Source organism: Cydia splendana, chromosome Z, assembly GCF_910591565.1.
Source record: "Cydia splendana chromosome Z, ilCydSple1.2, whole genome shotgun sequence".
Taxonomy (NCBI): Eukaryota; Metazoa; Arthropoda; class Insecta; order Lepidoptera; family Tortricidae; genus Cydia; species Cydia splendana.
Window position 1 is genome coordinate 45,996,587 of NC_085987.1, and position 19,299 is coordinate 46,015,885.

The following is a 19,299-nucleotide window of genomic DNA, read 5'->3' on the forward strand; positions in this document are numbered from 1 at the left end:
GAATAGACCTTTTCATACCAGTATCAGATCCTGTATAAGTCCCCTTTATAAGTAGAGCAAATATTATTTAACAAAATTGAAACCAACTATCAATCTCTAATGGTATTTTTTGAAAAACTCAAATAAATTATTTAAAATAAAAAAGAATGATCAAAGTTGGACAAGATTTTAATGAATAAATAAATAATAAAATGAAACTGATGACCTAGTCATTTTTTTTCTTCATGATAATGTATGTTATACAAGCCTGCTCTAAAAGTTTTCATTTATGGCTTTTCTGTTTGCTTATTAAAAATATACCCAAGCGCCTTAAATTCATATAAAACGGACTTAAACTGAATCTAATGTTTTTTCATGACGATTTCAGTCCAATAGCGTTTTCAGAAAACGTGCACCTTTTGCTTATTTTCTTAAAATTTTAAAATTTTCAGTTGATTCGACTAAGAATCGAGAAGTCGTAATTTAAAAAAAAAAACAATCGTTGACGATACCTTACCAGATGTAAATTGTAAACTGTCGGATTATAGAGCGACTCAGGGACTCTAATAGGGAGTATTACTGCAATGTTCTGCCGCCAGAGTGCAGCACTAATTTGTTTAGTAAACCATAGAGTAACTTATACATACTAGGCCTTAAACAGTTTTTTGACAAGCTTTCACTATGACATTGATGCATCAAGGCGGTTTGTTTACAGGTGGCCTACCGCGAAACGCGAAAATCGAAATTTCTTTATCTGCCTCTCTATCGATCGAATGCGCAAGAGTGATAGAGGCAGAAACCGAATTTTCGATTGTAGTGTTTCACGGTAGGCCATGTGATTGAGCGAGTGACGTCCTCTACGCAGAGTTTTGCGTAATATTCCCTATTGCCGGATTGGCGAGCGCCGGAATACCGAACACCTGCTGTATGTGGCTTAGAAAGAATATAAGGACCCTTTTCTATGGAAAGCCACAATTATACTTTTTCGTCTGAAAGTAGCCCAGAATTTTCAATGTTTTCGATTCAAAATAACAGTGCACTATTTTCTAAAAACGCCCATGTAAAGTGTCATTCTATGGAACTTGCTAACTATGTAAACAAAAGTCACTAGAGTCAGACCAAGAATAGTCTGCAGCGGATCTGATAGCCCACGCAGTGCAAGTGTTATATTAAACGTCAAACTTCTATGAAATTATAACATAAATGACACTTGCACTGCGTGGACTATCAAATCCGCTGCAGACTTTTTTTGGTTCGACTCTAGACAAAATTGGTCTATTGGTCTATTAGTATTGGTATTGGGGTTGGTTTTTTGGTCTAAATTGACATTCAGAGACAATTTTAATATGGCGGTTTGTTTACATAGTTAGCAAGTTCCATAGAATGACACTTTAGGTATGTTAGAGGGAACACAGTGAATGACTTACAGACGCAGTGCATAATTGTTTTCCATCGTATTTTCTCGGAACGTCCGTATTTGCATGCAACTTCAGTCAACGTCACTACTTTTTGTCCCGACACTGACTGAAATAGCAAGACACGTACGTACGTTTCCGTGAAAATACGATGGAAATTAATTATACACTGCGTCTGTAATTTTGATGATCACCTACGCAGCATTGTCTTAATGTAAACATTACGGACACTAACTCGTTTGTAACATTTTGTACTATCTCGCAAGTGCATCGAAACAGGATAATCGTAGACACGTCACATTTGCCATGACAATAGCAACAGGCGTCACTAAGGGTCTACCGTGAGGGTCGACGTGTTGCCGCCCTGTCACACTTACGTACGAATTTGCAAGTGCGACAGAGAGGCGACACGTCGAACGTGGGTCGCGGTACCCTCTGAATGGATATCACAGTATTCCGTATTGGGCCGTATTATATTGTTTTCGTATTATTTCGTTAGATTTGGACAAAACTTGGCTGGTTTGTAAAGCTCTTCATTCTGGACGAAATGAATACGAAATTCCAATTTGATCCAGTAAACATGTATTGATATTATACAATGAGTTACGAAAATACCGTACCTACGTTTTTGTAACGCAGAGATTGTTTGGAGTTACGGCGAAATTCAATTCATGGAACTTCAAATTTTATTGAAATCTTGACAAAAAAAAAGCTGAGATGAGGTGCTGGATTACCACCAATTACAGACAAAACATCCTCCAGACTTAGCATAGTTGCGCTACCCCCTCTGCCACGCATACGGTAATTTTACTCCATGTTCGAGTCGAAAGTGTCTTTGTGTGACGTCCGTGTCTTTGAACGGACCAATCACGGCACGGGACTTCGCTCACCTCCTCCCGCGCACCCCCGCATTTTTGGCATCATCGGTTGCATGAAATAATTGCTCTAAACTCGGTCTAGAGGATTCTTAGTCTATGCCACCAATGCTATTGGTTGATTTCCGCACGGCTCCTCTCGTCTCCGCCTCAGAGGAAAGGCAACCTTATTGCTATTGTCACAACGTCGACAGAATGGAAAGGTCGAAGTTACAGTCTCTACGCTCGACAACCGTAGGAATGCGTCTGTAGAAATGTTTTGTTTTACACAATAATAAAAATAAATATAACAAAGATACAAATACTTTTTTCAGTGAAGGAATACTGCTCCTTAAATAATACCTGTATTTTTATATAAAATAACACAACTTCCACTCATACTTGTACGCAATGACACAAAATGCGTCACAAGTCACAATAGTTCAATTATGACACATTAAATCCGTAAGGCCCACGGTCCTACCTGTAGTACTAATTACTTCAATGTAATTTAAACCATTTTCAATTGGAACGAAAGAGTTCGATTTCAAAACAATAGAAATTCAACCATATTTCTTTCACTATTGAGTTCAAAATACAAAGGATTTTTTTTTGCATGGTGGGCCCTAAGAGGTTAAGTCAAATGTTTTCCTTGTATTTTTTTTATTTGAGATCAAAATGAAGACAGGCCAAAATTTAAATAAGTATAACACAAAACATTCCTGTACAAAATTTGTAGTACCTTTTTCACGCCGCTGTATAAGTACCATATGATAGATACCATGATACCATTACACCACTATTAAAGCACCTATATAAAATATTTAGCAGGGATGTCGCGAAAATTCGCATCCGCATCCGCGGAACATCCGCATTACTTTCAACATCCGCATAAAATCGATGCGGAGCTCATGCGGATGCGGATGTCGACCAAGTCGGTAACAGGAACGTCTGAGCGGCAGCGTAAGAGCTAGGTAATTTCGTCATTATATATAACGAATTCGTCTAATTAGATCCCGAAAAGTCGGCCAACTTACTGTTTATTAAATAAAACGCACCTATATTCTTGCTCAAATACTAAACGTTTCGTTTTTTTTTAATAAAAATGACTAAAAATGTATAATATATATAATATTTGGCGTTTTTAAAGTACCAAATCTTGACATCCGCATCCGCAGATGTGAGACTTTAAATATCCGCATCCGCATCCGCGATGTCAAAAAATCTGCATCCGCAACATCCCTGATATTTAGTGTTGGTAGAATCGAGTCTTTTGAGTCCTCTTTAAGACTCAACTCGTTGTAATAGAGTATCAGTGTATGTAGCTAAGTGAGGTGAGATTTGTTAGAGTCAATTTTAGGAAACTCCATTTTTTTCCAACAAAATTTGAAACGGGGATAATATAATTTTCATAATGGGGAAGGGTGGGATGTATAGGTAAACAATAAATGTGGATTCCCATTTCGGATCAATCCGGGACGAAACATTTAGTTATTTTTGAAAAAATAACTTTGCTTTATTTAGGAACTATCATTGGCCGCGTCATTTTGGCAGTGGCCTTCCCCATAATTGGGTCTAATTTTCGCATCTCATAAATATTACTAAAGCACTCTTACTACTTCACTAACTCTTAAACTGAGTAGAATTCTTTTTTAGTCACAAAAGACTTATTCTTACCAACACAAATTTCAAATCTGAGTGTATTTTTAATGGTATCAAACACTTAGTCACATGGCGTTCATAAGGTTAAATATTCAATAAGGTAATGTACTGATGTATATAAATAGTTGGAATAGTTCTCATATAGTATCACACTATATCTGTATAGTCTGAATTAGCATAATTTACAGTTAGGGTTAAATCTCAGTGCTCGAGGTTTCCAAGGCGAAGCGTAGCGTAGGCTGTTTACCTGGGGCAAAAAATATGTGCGTATAGTTCGTAGCTTTGTAATAGAGCCCGACGCTAATCCTATTGTCTATTGTTAAGTAAAACCGCACGTGCTACTTACCTGTAAAAAACCGGGCAAGGGCGAGTCGGACTCGCGCACGAAGGGCTCCGTACCATAATGCAAAAACGGCAAAGAAAAAAACGGTCACCCATCCAAGTACTGACCCCGCCCGACGTTGCTTAACTTCGGTCAAAACTCACGTTTGTTGTATGGGAGCCCCACTTAAATCTTTATTTTATTCTGTTTTTAGTATTTGTTGTTACAGCGGCAACAGAAATACATCATCTGTGAAAATTTCAACTGTCTAGCTATCACGGTTCGTGAAATACAGCCTGGTGACAGACAGACGGACGGACGGACGGACAGCGGAGTCTTAGTAATAGGGTCCCGTTTTTACCCTTTGGGTACGGAACCCTAAAAAGGGTCTTAATTATTCTATTTGGCACCTGAGCGCGGGCTGGTCCAACGCTCAAAAAACCAGTGTAGGTGCGCTCTCCGATAACACGCCTTTGTTACGTGTGTCTCGATGGCACATTTTAGACTGGTTCTGTAGTGTTCGACTCGCCGACACTCAGTAACCGAAGTACTGTACTTTTTATGCGGGTGGTTGTGGCACGTGGGACGAGCGATTTTACTTAACAATAGACAATAGGATTAGCTCGGGCTCTATTAGAAACCTACGAACTATACATAAGTACATGCTTACGCTTTATAGCCGGATTATACAATGTATCAGCGAGGAATTTAGAAACTTCGATTGTCGATGTTCGCAACTGGCTTGTGTTTACATGTGTTTTTTTCCACATACGTTTCACGCCGGGTGCCGAAAAGGACCACAAGTTTTCTGCTTAAAACCCGTATTCGTATAATGATTGTTGGTTTACCTAGTAACGATATCGTGGAGCTCCCGGAGGGCTTTCTCGACACCCTCAGCGAGGTGATGCGCCGGCGGCGCGGGCGACGCTAGGGCTCGCGCCTCACTCTCCAATCTGGTAAGGATACAGATAGTTTATTATTCGAGTAGGCATATTACAATGCGCTTATGAACGTCAAATAAAGCTACAAAAGCGTAGAAATCTGAAAGCGTAGAAAATACTACAACATAAGAAAACGCGTAGTCCCGTATGGCCCATGGAACTTGTGGTGCTTAAGTTCGTTCATCGCTAGGGCACGCACTTTGCTCTCCAATCTAAACATGTAGTACAGTCGCCATCAGATATATCGGAGCGGCCAAGGTGCTCACAAATATCGGAACACGCCTCTATTGTCAGGGCGTTAGACCGCGTGTTCAGATATTGTGAACACCTTGGCCGCTCCGATATATCTGATGGCGACTGTACACAATAGGGGATATTACTGCAATGTTCTGCCGCCAGAGTGCAGCACTACCGACTCAGTAAATTCATAGACTAACTTATACATACTGTGCCTTAAACCGTTTTTTGACAAGTTTTCACAGACAATAAAATATGACATTGATGCATCAAGGCGGGTTGTTAACAAGGGCCTACCGGTAAACGAGAAAATCGAAATTTAGTTATCTGCCTCTTTATCGCTCGAATATGCAAGAGTGATAGAGAGATTAGATAACGAAATTTCGATTTTCTTGTTTCGCAGTAGGCCATGTGATTGACGTGACGTGTGATGTGTCAATGTGGTTTGTTTACTGTATGTGCCATAAAGGTGCCACCTACGCAGAGCTTTGCCTAATATTCCCTATTGCAAAATATAAAATAATAATTCGTATCCTTCGATAACCTAAAGTTCTTCTCATAGTACTTATTAAGTTTCAATAAGAACAGAGTCGTATTTGCTTTGTTTCTTTCAATTTTTCATTTACAAAGTTAAGTTTTATATTTTTTACTGAAGTTCTTTGTGTTTTGTATGGAAGGGCCTTCACATAAGTAAACTAAAGGATACGGTCTTACCAGTTTAATAGCAAATAAAATGGGGTATAATTTTATTCGAACGTCCAAAAAGAGAAAATCTTTTTTGAAAAATGCTACGATGTTGTGTCGTCTGACCTGGCGGCAGTCGCACCCGCAGCGGCGGCCCCGAGGCACGTGGTCAGGGAGCCGCCCGTGCCGTCTCCGTCTACTGTACTGCTGTCTCACCTGGCGGCGGCGACCCCGAGGCCAGGTCAGGTCAGGGAGCCCGTGCCGTCTCCGTCTACTGTACTGCTGTCTCACCTGGCGGCGGCGACTCCGAGGCCAGGTCAGGTCAGGGAGCTCTTGCCGTCTCCGTCTACTGTACTGCTGTCTCACCTGGCGGCGGCGGCGCGCAGTTGCACCCGCAGCTGCGGCGGGGCAGCGACCGCGGCCGCGGTGCACGCCGCCCCGAGGCTCGCGAGCCGCTCGGACGTCGTTAGCCGCCAGAGGGAGCCCCGCCCGCCGCCCGTGCAGCCGCGGCGGACCTGGGGACATGAAAAGGTTTGTGTGTTGCCATGGTTACGGCCGCGTGAGTTACTTTTAATAATGGTTTTATGGTATGTATTTAAAAAAACTTCACGTAATTTTTGGATCTTTTTGGGGTTAAGAGACTGCTGACAAGCATTGGGAGCATTAAACTGAAACTGACGCGTACATGACAGTAGGTAACTGCCGAATGTTAGTACATTCTAATGGTACTACATGAATTCCATAATAATTACTTCGTGTACTACAATCTACATAATGACTACTTCATGTACTTTATGTAGTACTTTGGGCATACTGAAAATTCCTGGACTGGCCACTTAGAAAAAATAAGTCGTCACATGTATCAAAATCCAGAAACTATCAGTATGGTATGGCCCACGTACATTCGGTGTGGGCGGTACGCAGTATCCGCTACTCACATCATTAGTACAGCTCTCCAAGGACGACCGAAGCCTGGCGAGCGCGTCCTCCTCAGCCTCCTCGCTGCTGATGGGGGTGGCGTATATCCCCCCCTTTAGGGGGCGGCACTTTACCGCCGGCTTGCTGGGGACTGCTGGCTTCTCGTCCCTTTTGCACACGCTACCGCTCCTGCCTGTATACATTCATAGTGTATTAAGCAAAAGCAAAGTAAAAACAGTATTGACAAGGAAGTACAGACCAAGATTAATCTCCATAAATACGTGCAATTTCATTAAAAGTTTAGTTAGAGCCAAATAAGAGGTCTCAGTAAGAACTGAGTATTATAGAATATATATCTCAGATAAGTAAAAATAAAACACATTGAAGATTATTTTAACTACGCAAGTACTATGCAAGTGCGATTTATCGCCAATATAATTATACCTTAGCAATCCGATTTAACTCACATTTATAGACGGGTCTAACGCGAATTTTATTCAATTACCTTGATTTACCGACGTTTCGACACAGGTTTCACTGGTGTTAGACCCGTCTATAAATGTGAGTTAATATGTGTTCAAAACGCGAAAGTCTAAAATATTATAATCCGATTTAAGGTTCAAATTATATTTGACTTTCAGGAACTGTGACTTGTCTTCGAATGAATCATCAATGCTGGATTAATTGGAACATATTTGGATTTTTTGGTAAAACTTGGTAGATTGGTGCGGCCTGGAAAATGGTCACAAGGACGACGTCACTAAACGTAGGGGTTTTATTTCATTGTCTTCATTATTTACTCGGGTCAGAAGCATAATGAAAAGAAGCACTATCTTACCTATATGGCTGCTGCGTTCTTCAGGCGAAGTCTCCTCACTGTCATCTCCTCTCAGCTTCAACTTTGGACTCAATCTCTCATCCGACTCCTTATTCTCCCACAATTTCTTCAAGCTACTAATGCTCCCTGTGCTCCTTCTTTTATCCTCTTCTTCTGTCTCCAAAGACCCAGAGTCTGACTTACGTTCATCACTCTTTTTAGAATCCTGGTCGGGAGAATTTTTCGTTCCATTCGTAGCCGGCGTTGAACTATCGACTTTCCGTAAGCGCGATTTAAAGTCTATAATCGATCGCGATTCCTCCTCTTTTGCGGCGACTTTCTTGTCAACCTTTTTGAGTTGCGATTTGAAGTCCGTCGGCTTCTCATCAGTCTTCTGGATGTTGTTGTATGAGGTTTTCCTTAAGCCCGCTTTGAGATCTATGGGGGATACCGTCTCTTTGTCTTTGGGTTGCTCTTTTTTATCAGATTTCTTTAACGCTTCCATGTTTAAGCTTTCAGAAAGCTCAGAGACTAGTCTAGTCACTGGATCCCCGAAGGAAGTCTGCATGACTAAATCGTTAGGAGGCGGTGAGTCTTTGAGTTTGTGTTTCTTTTTATCAGCTCTTTCTTTGATTTCAGCTACTAGTTTGAGCTCAAGCATTTCCTTCATGGTTTGCTTGTGGCTTTTTTCTTCTTCTTGGTCGTCTTCAGCGTCGGGTGGCGGGGGTGGTGGGAGTTGTGTTTCTTCTGGAGGTGGAGGGAGATCTGGTGGGGGTGGGGGGAATTCTAGTTCTGCTAGACGGGGGCGGGGTTTCGCGGGGCTGTTGAAGGAACGTAAAGGGGCTCTGTTTGAGCGTGGGGACGCTGGAGCAGGAGCGGTGACTCCTCCGGAGGAGTTGGAGCGGATCATGTGTGGCTGGGCTCGGGTGCGAGGGGACAAGGATCGGGCCTCCTCGGGCTCTCGGGTGACGGACGCGGCGCCTCCCGACTGCCGTAGGGACTCGAGGTAGGCGCCGATGCGAGCGCCCTTGGGCAGGGTCCCGTAGCGGTTGATGGCCCGCTTCACGTTCTGGACCTCTAGGGCCGCTACTTGGACGCCTTGCTGGAAGGTTAATGCATTTTATTAATATTTGTGTGAGGTGATATATAAAAATCAAGTAAACAAAAGAATATATTTGTTATACAGAGAGATCCCAAACTATGGGTAATATTATTCATTACTGACTTTCACAACAAACTTTTGTAGTGAGTGGTATCCATAAATGTAGCTTTCTAATTCCCAGAGTATTAAGAACCTCATTTTTGCAGTTTTGAAATTGGAACTTTCTTTTATTCTATTATATTTAGTTCAAGATTCGGTTTAATTTTGTCCTTTTAAAAGGACATCGGGACTTAGGAGTATATGTATGTATGTATAAGACAACAGCAGCAAAAAATACGAAAATCGCTTCAATACTGGATAGTGAGAAGTAGAACTACTTATTTAACAATACCTAACTTGTATAATGGAAACAAAAGCCCAACGTCCTAAACAAATCCCATTTATCTTCGGCATAAACTTATTGAGCAATGGGTATCGTCTTGGGTGGTCCCATTCGTTTTTCGTCAAGTTCTTTAATTAGTCCTATTCTGCTTTCGTCACTCATTCTACATTCGTCACAATCGTCGGTGGCTTTCAATGTAGAATGAGTGACGAAAGCAGAATAGGACTAATTTAAGAACATGACGAAAAACGAATGGGACGACCCAAGACGATACCGAGCAATGCTAAGCCTCATCGGTCTCGTCCATGTCCTTTACCAAGAAAAGAGCCCATATTTAACACACAGCATACTCACCTTCTGCTCTGGCTGGTTATGCCGGCGCTTGGCGCGATGCCTGTGCTCGCCCCCCGCCGCCGCGCCTCCGCTCTCATCCGTGTCGGGGGTCGCTTCCGCGAGAGACCCCTCGGAGGACGCCTCCCGAGCCCGCGCCCCCCCTGAACACAACACGTTTACTGAAATTATGTCCTACAAGAAGCTTATACGGATTTTTTTTAGAAAACTTCACGCCAATTTGTTTAAGGGAAGTGGAATCTATACTAAGTTAAATTTGGGTTAAAAAAAATATATACAGATCAAATTATTTCACATTTAAGCAGCGATGTAACTACGTAAGTAAAATGCACATTTTCAAATATTTTGTTTACGTAGTTACTGGCTGGCTGTCTAAATAAAGAATGCCATAGACTATCGCACGAGCCGAAGGAAAGTCCTCCAAACTTTTAATCTATGACTTCCTTTATAAAATGTAAAACGTCTTTACTAAATCGATATACAGTGTGGAATGATATGTCGAGCCCTGGATCCCAAACTACCTTAAATCCTTAAGTTGACTCATTTTACTTAAAGGAGACATTCCTTTATTTTTTTAAAGAAACAAAACTGCATTCAAAGATTTTTTTTTAATTCGCGTGTCTCGACCGGGAATCGAACCAAGTAAAACTTCAAAAAAATAAACACTCGCTATTTTTTTTACTAGTCGATACAGTTAATGTTAATGATAACATTTCTCCAAGAAACATTAGGTCTTACACTCGTCTGTCGTACAAAATATCCATAATATCGAATATTTAGTACTCAAAAATATTTTTAGACAAGCAAAATTGAAGAGAAAAAGAAAAATCTTTGAATGAAGTTTTTTTCTTTTTAAAAATAAAGGAATATCTCCTTTAAGTAAAATGAGCCAACTTAAGGATTTAAGGTAGTTTCCCTCCAAGGCCCGACTTATTTTCCACCCTGTATATTTACGACATAATAATAATACATGACATTAAAGCTCTTCAAAGGGCCTCTACGTGTTGGATCTGTATCCCCACGCAATCAAAAGAACGGGATTTATAGGCCCGTGAAATTCAAAACAGAAAAACAAAATATGTATATGCATTTGTTAGGGAATTATTAAACAATAGTTAGTTAATAGTAGTTTTAAAAGGTCCTAAAACATTTATTATTGTAACTCCTCCATAGCCCTAGATCAGTTAATTTATTTTTGTTCTACGTAAAGGACTTTGAAAGATTTACAATAACTCAACACATATTTACACACGTTACACGTTGTTTTCACAACACTATTTAGGAATATGTTTACCTAAAACAAGTAATTCACTTAAGCTACGTAAAAACGCATCACACGATTAAAAACTAAAATCGAATAATGGGCCAAACTGCAAAATTAATAAGCATTTTAGTCTCACTAGTTATATTAATTTAAGTTTTGTTTATATTTCCGACATAAAAGAACATTTCAATTTACCAATTTACTACCCGCTAATCCTGATTCTGTACCAATAGGGTTGGCCGGTCGAAGTATGTACGGTATGTTACAGACGGCCAGCATACGTTTACCTGTCAATTCATAGAATTCTTTTTTTTTATTGCCTGGATGCTACCCTTTTAAGCAAAATCTCATAGAACAAACCGCGAGACAGGGGAAACCTACGCTGGCGCCATCTATGCAAACCTTTGACAGTCGCCAACCCCATTTGTATGTACAGTCGCCAACAGATATATCGGAGCGGCCAAGGTGCTCACAACTATCTGAACACGCCTCTATTGTCAAGGCGTTAGCTTGTGTGTTCAGATATTTTTGAGCACCTCGGCCGCTCTGATATATCTGATCGCGACTGTACCACGACCACGACGACAGGACGGTTGGACAATCAAATTTTTTTTAACTATAATATAAAAACAAGGATAACATATGTAAAGTGAAGCTCAATTGTTTCTCAGGCCAAGAAAATGATAATGATTAATTAGGATGACATAATTATTGTACCTACTACTACCACATAATGCAAGTTTATCCCTCGTTTTATATTTTGTTCAATAAGTATAATCTATTAAATAAAACATGTAATTTAACATATTATTAATTATCGTATCGCGGATACCTCAGAATCCAATCACTCATAATACTTCAAAAAATTGTGTTATGTATGCTACAGATGTATTGCATAATTATTTTCCATCGTATTTTCACGGAAACGTACGAACGTGTCTTGCTATTTCAGTCAGTCTCGGTACAAAAAGTACTGACGTTGACTGAAGTAGCATGACAAATACGAACGTTACCGAGAAAATACGATGGAAAACAATTATGCAATACATCTGTAGTCTGTACTTAGTGTTTCCTGCTTTGTTACCAACAAAAATAAAGTCACATAAGAAATAGTACATTGTGCAACATGGGGCGTAAGTTGAATATTGCAAACGAGAGTAAGTTAAATCGCGACGGCTTGCCGGAGCGATTTATAGGCTCGAGTTTGCAATATTATTACGCCTCGAGGGCCCCGAGTTACACACAATGTTTTTCATCACACTTGCGATACAAAAATTAAGTATAAAGACAAACAACTGTTAATTATGGCACTAGAAACTTCTTAGGGAGAACGCTTTTTCTATAACTCCCGCTAAACCTGCGTGCAATTCCACATTTACTGAGCTAGTGTGATGAAAACATTATTAAAAAATATGTAATCTAAAAACATAACTATCAGTTACAAAGTAGAAAATGCTAACTTTTACATTTCTTATTTTGTTACTCAGATTTTTATGATTTTAATTCTTTATAATTTCAAATTATATATAAATTTCATAGCACCCGCGATTCGATGAACAAAAACATCTTTCTAAAGTTTCTAAATCCAACGGATATATATATAGGTAGTACTTTTCAACATTATGAAAGCCATGTTAGAAAATAATGCCCAAAAGTTAAGGGAAAGTCATTAGGGCGCCACACTAGCGCCTCCCGAGCGTCGGCCCAACGTTGGCGCAACTGCGCAGCGACGCCATTTTCCATAGCGCTGACTAGACCGACGCTAGTGTAGGGTGGCCCTAAACGTACAGGCGCTTTCCATAAGGGTTAATAAGTATAAAAAATACTTGATAAATGCATAAACAGGCAGCATTCACAAGGCACTGTATCAGAAAACTATTGGTAGTTCATTTAGGAGTCAGACCAATCCTTATACAATTATTTTTTCAATCACCATTTACCGAAACAATATTTTATAATTATTACCTTTAAGTTATTTTTATATTTTTAACAAAAGTAATTGTGGAACAGAGAATAGATAAGATTACTAATCATATAAGAAAATAGATTATACTCACCGCAACGCCACTTGGCGTCTGAGGTCATAATGCTACCTCCTTTACCCTTGTCAAGACTAAGCAAGAGTGAAAGAGATGGCATTATAACCTCAGTCGCCAGTTGGTTTTGCGGACACTATAGTAACTTCGGCACAAGCGGAGCATCGAATAAAAGCTTGTATATTTTTTATTCATCTTGATTAAAATATTGCACCGTTTTTACGTTAATTTAGCTTTCTGAGACATGGCACACTACTTTAGTCTAAGATTAAAAAAAAAAACACTCATACTCGTTTGTCACAAAAGATAATCACTATAGTTCATTTTTTAGCATTAGAAAAAAGTTAAACAATCTTGACGTGTCTTTTTATTGAAAAACACTTTAGAATAATAAATCACGGCAAATATGTAACAATTACGAATCATAAACGATTATTTACATTCTTTTGCTTTCATAAGTAATAGTTACTGATTTTTAAAAAGCGTTTTTCATTTAAAAGACACGTCAAGATCGCGTAGGATTTTTCTAATGCTAAAAATAACGAACTATACTAATTTAATGAGATCTAAAATCATAGCTGTTTTACTTTATATATATGTTGGCAACAGAATCTTCTGCGGTATTCTATTGCATAAAACCTTCGGAATACTCATGGCATTACAGTACCTATATGGCAATAGCTTGAGCGTAGGTAGTAGAGATATAGTCTGTCAAGCAAAGTATGTCAGTAGCAATGTACAGCAAAGTAGGGCAACACTGAAAGAGCAGTATTGCGCTAAGAAAAGCAGCCATGTACATCGAACCAAAACATGTAATTATCATAACCTCAAATTTTACAAATATTTACGATCAACGAGCATGATTGTACATTGTAGGCACCTTGACTTTACTTAAGTTCATGCAATCTTATTTAATATATATTATACCTTTAAACGAGCAATTCTTGTTTATTTATTTATATATATATTTATATATTTCAGGAATCTTGGAAACGGCTCTTAACGATTTCGATGAAATTTGCTATATGGGGGTTTTCGGGGGCGATAAATCGATCTAGCTAGGTCTTATCTCTGGGAAAACACGCTTTTTTGAGTTTTTATATGTTTTCCGAGCAAAGCTCGGTCTCCCATATATTTGGTATTTAATGGTGACAACACAAATTTCTCTTGAAATAGCAATGATTTGGAATGTAAACAAACAAAATGGCTGTCATTTGATTCTCCACATTCCACAGATTAAAACACAGATAACACGCGATTGTGGAATTATTCGAACACAGTGTTGCTAATTTAATTTTCAAATTTACCGCCGTTGTCTGCTGACATGATTTGCTTGACCAAGTATATTTCATTTCTCTCCTTAGAAGAATATTTAGCTCCAAATAAAAGTCATAATTTAAACAAATAACTTTTTTTAAATTTGTACTATCACGCTCCGCGATTGTTGCGTCATTTAGGGTTCGAGCTAAATTGGTTGTTCAATACTTACGCTATAGAATTTCCAATTAAGCAAGGACCCCAAATGGCATAATAATCCCGTGTGGTGACAGTATATTACATTTTTTATTCAAATTTGAGAATTTTTGTTATTTTTACTCAGAATCACGAGCTTTTTCGATCCTAATAGGAGTAGAAAAATCGTCCTAAAATTACCATAAATTTTTCGTTCATTCCATTCCGTTACCGTTGTATGGAGTCAATGAAATGGTAACGGAATGAAAATAAAAATCTTGGGACACTTTTTCTCTCCTATTAGGATCGAAAGAGCTCATGATTCTGAGTAGAAATAACATAAAATTTCCCAAAAAAAAAGTGTAGTTGTACAACTTTTAAAAAAATTACCCTTATACAGTCGCCCTCAGATATATCGGAACGGCCAAGGTGCTCACAAATATCTGAACAAGCCTCTATTTTCAAGGTACTAGAATGCGTGTTTAGATATTTTTGAGCAACTCGGCCGCTTCGATATATATGATGGCGAAAACCCATGTACGAATGAATAATGTGTTTGACAAAAGTTAATGTGTTTGACTTTTGTAAGTAGTAAAGTAACGACTCTTATGTAAGTAGTAAAAAAAATATGATATTATGGAATGAATGCCAGAAATTCATCTAATTTAGGCTCACTTTTGCAACAAACGAGTATACAAGGTACACGGCGGGAACATGTTGATAACTCGAGATATAAAAGTGAAGAAATTTGAACTCAAAATAGAATTACTGTAAGGTTGAATTTTCTTAAATTTTGTGTGTCGTGTTGTCAACTTCATCCCGCCGTGTACGGCATAATGAATACGTTTCAATCCGCACACCACTTAAACGGCACTGTAACATTGTTCTAATTATAAGGGCTTCGTATATAGTTACATATAGATATATGCTACGCGATGCCGCGTATACTTACAAATGTGACCCTATCGCTATACACCTGAGGGCGGGCAAACAAACAAACAAACATACTATTTAACAAGTAATACATACAAATACACCCGATTGCGAAAGTTAGAAACTAGATAATATTCAAGACGCGGTCATGTTATTGTGGATCAAAGACTGAACCCCTAGTGTAAACATCATTCGATAGCGTGATTCGATAGATCTATTAATTGACGTATCTTAAAGTTCGAATTGGGCCGTATGGCTGCTGCTCGACGCAACGTTGACGCAACGTTGACGCAACTGCGCAGACGCCATTTTCCATAGCGCTGTCTAGACGCCGATGCTCGTGAGACGCGCTAGCATGGGTGTCTTAACCTTAACAAATTTTATGAAAATCAAAATAATAATTCGCCCTTAGTGCATCACTATTTTACTATGTTTTAAAAGTCTATATTTTTTATGTTTTCAATCTGTGTTTGATAAAGTTTCCTTTAAATGTGGCTGTCCTTTGTGTGGACAGAAATATTACAAGATGCAATAGAATTATTTATTTCTTTTGCATATTTTGTTATGTTCCTTTTGTTAAGTGTGTAAGGTGTGCAATGTACTCGTAGAGTATTGTATTGTATTTTCTTTTATGTAGCGACAATAACTTAGCGTATAACTATTTGTTTTTTTAATTAACATTTAAGTAAGTTACTAAGTTTACAATTAGCCAATGTAAGAGAGTCACAGTGGGTCTGCCTGTATTAGCTACCACAGTGACCCTATTTTTTATCTTTTTTTAAAACGACGTATTAACTAACTAACAAAAAATACTCGGTTACGTTAATCAAATCATAATCATTTATCAAACCATTTCGCAGTCGGGTAATAATGGATGCATATAATATCATTTATCAATACTTACATTTATTTTATTATAAATAACATGTCCGTATTGTGATGTGTAAAAGCTCTAAAAACTTCATTTCCTTCCAAAAATCCGTTTGAGAGGCAACAGGAGTGGTAATTTCTCCATACAAACGTATTTGACTGTTTCCTCCGTGGTTTTTGATGCTAGAGCAATTATTTTTTCCACACAGATTATGCCCGCGGGGCAGCTTATTAATATCTGTGTCGGACTGTTTTGCTTTTCATGATATTTTTGTTTCTTAAGGCGCTAGAGCACTTCAAATATTCGCAATAACGGCCTAATTTACTAGGCCGCAAAGAGAAGCATGGTGTTCAAAACTGACATCAATTAGCCTAAAAATCAAAACAGTCCGACACAGGTAATTTCATTACCATTTAGATCGGTGGAGGAAACAGTCGAGTACGAAAACTCGTTTTTTGAGATTTTTACGCAGGATTTTACGCCTTGTCTTTATCGCACTAGTTTTAGGAGCCGCTTCCGTTAGTGAGACGGATATATTCACCTAAAATATATTAATCTCAGCTCCCGTATCCTCTTAAGCACATCAAAATGTCGGTCTGTCCGTCACATTTGAAAAATATAATATAATATTAAAAGAACAAGCATCGTAGCATTCGTTAACTAGCCGAATACGACGCAAACCGTCCCATAAACTAGCCATTTCATAATACTACATTACGATACGAGTGCGAAAAGTAGGGAATACGCAACGAGTGGCGATAAATTGAAACACGATCGAAGAGAGTGTTTTAAATCGACACGAGTTGCGAATTACCTGTTCGCACGTGTATTTTACGTTTTACAGTAATATGGCCCTTTAAATTTTTGCCATACTGACGTGACATGGGCGGTAAAGTAGCACCATATGTACAGTCGACGTCAAAGATATGTTTACACTTTTGCACCTTACTCCTTTGTAATAAGGCGAAAAATGTAAACATATCTTTGACGTCGACTGCACTATAATCGAGACAAACCATTCTGGTTTAACGATGCTTTTGGATCAAAATATTATGTAATTGTAATTTATCTCTAATAAATAAATAAATATATAAAATTGCGCATTTATTGTTAATTTATAATTGGCCCTTAATTTATATTTTTGTAATGTCATGTGGTTTTATTTCAAAGTAAATTGTTTCTTAGCCCGGTAAAATTGCAGTTGCACAAAACATTGAATTATAACAGCCTATTTGTTTTTATTTCATTCTTATTTGACTATTTTGATAATACGTGGGCCATACTGAAAGTTTCTGGATTCTTACTGGACTTATTTTTTCTAAGTGGCCAGTCCAGGAATTTTCAGTATGACCTAAGTATATGGAAGAATCCTACAAAGTTTGCATCCGAAAGTCAATAAATAGGCACAAATCTTAGACATGACAGTAAAATGACACGAGTATTTTGCGAATAGGGTAACTATTATGAAAATAACAAAGTTTTTTCTTTGTTAGAAAACTTGTACTACTGATTATGAGCAGAAAATACTCAATATTTGAATAGTTTCATTAAAAATTTTTTTTAGCACAAAATAAATGCTCAATATTATATAATAATATACATCGTCAAATTTTTCACTCAATAGGCAATCAAATTTAAAGGGAAGATAATATAATATTGTGAAATAAATGTTTATGGGAGGATTTAACAAAAATCTAAAGTAACATATACACAGAAGCCAATCGCGGAAGCGGAGAGTAATTTTGACAAAACAAAATGGAAGTAAGAAACGAACGATTCACATTAAAATTAAACCGTGACATAATTGCCACGTTTATAGCAGTCTCTCTCACTTTTACATATTTAAAGGGAAAGAGACGACTTGAACCGATGAACACAGCCAAATATGCACTTAAGAGGAATGAAAACGAGCAGCTTTGTATTGAGTTAATGTAAAAGTGACCCGTTTTCATTGCTCTGGAGTGTACATACAAGCAATCGTTGTGAATAAATAAATCATTATACAGTATCAGCTGTTTAAAATCCTTTAAGTTATGAAAGTATTTCACCATCAAGGGAATATTCTAAAGTCAAATAAAAAAAAGGATTTTTTAACATCACTTGGACTGTACGTCACAAATATGTTACGAAGGCACATTTCAGTGATAAATTGATAATTTATAATATCGAATCAAAGGACGAAATGGTAAATCGAAGCTAATTTACATTTTATGTTTAAAAAAGGGAGTATTACTGCAATGTTCTGCCACCAGAGTGCAGCTCTAGCACACATCCTAAACCATAGAGTAACTTGTACAATACTATGCCTTAAACATTTTTTTGACAAGTTTACACAGATAATTAGTTAATAAATATGACGTTGATGCATCCAACCGGTTTGTTTACAGGGACCTACCGCGAACCGCAAAAATATTAATTTCGTTATCTGCTTCTCTATTGTACGAATATGCAAGAGTGATAGGGGGGCAGATAACAAAAATTTCATTAACATATTTCGCAGTAGACCTCCTGAATGTGTGTCTAGTGGTAGTCTGTGGCTCCATCTATGCATAGTTTTGCGTAATATCCCCTAATTGTTTATTAATAGTATTTTCGAAGATCAGTAATCATTTGAAATGTGCCTGTCGGTAAACATTATTACGAGTGATCGGAATGGGTGTGCTGTTATAATGAGTATGATTTTTATTTAATATTTTACTATCATATAATGGTATGACGTTGTGGTTATATTCCGGTTAAAATCGGCTGCTTTAATAAATAATAAATTTGCAAATCTGTAGATTTTAAGATATTGAAGATAAACGTAATTTTTTTGATAAAATTAATTTGCTGGCAAAATCATTCCAAACATATACCCGTAACTACACTCATGGACAAATTTAGACGAACGAAAAAAAGAGTTCAATTACTACTTGTGGAATTACTTTAACCTTTTGGACGCCAATGACCGATATATCCGCACCGCAGGTCCAACGCCAAAGACGTATTAATCGATCACAGACCACAGAGCAACATAGACCTACGTGCATATGCATAAAGTTCAATTTCAGTTTTGACACTTCGGTGACGTGGCGTCCGA

General features: G+C 38.1%; 1 protein-coding gene across 2 annotated transcripts in view; it reads right to left on the bottom strand.

Moving 5' to 3' along the window:
* Positions 1–3,493: 3,493 nt before the first annotated feature.
* Positions 3,494–19,299, bottom strand: part of LOC134804040 (tyrosine-protein kinase Abl) — a 78,063-nt gene continuing 62,257 nt past the window's right edge. Inside the window, exons 13-18 of one of the 2 annotated variants that reach the window (XM_063776918.1) lie at positions 9,668–9,807; positions 7,851–8,931; positions 7,033–7,205; positions 6,461–6,609; positions 5,081–5,185; positions 3,494–4,157 (exon numbers count right to left, since the gene is read on the bottom strand). In XM_063776918.1, the coding sequence (XP_063632988.1) occupies positions 4,154–4,157; positions 5,081–5,185; positions 6,461–6,609; positions 7,033–7,205; positions 7,851–8,931; positions 9,668–9,807 (1,652 nt within the window). In that variant the 3' untranslated portion in view covers positions 3,494–4,153. The remainder of the gene's footprint in view (positions 4,158–5,080; positions 5,186–6,460; positions 6,610–7,032; positions 7,206–7,850; positions 8,932–9,667; positions 9,808–19,299) is intronic. The other variant, XM_063776919.1, reaches the window with a different exon arrangement.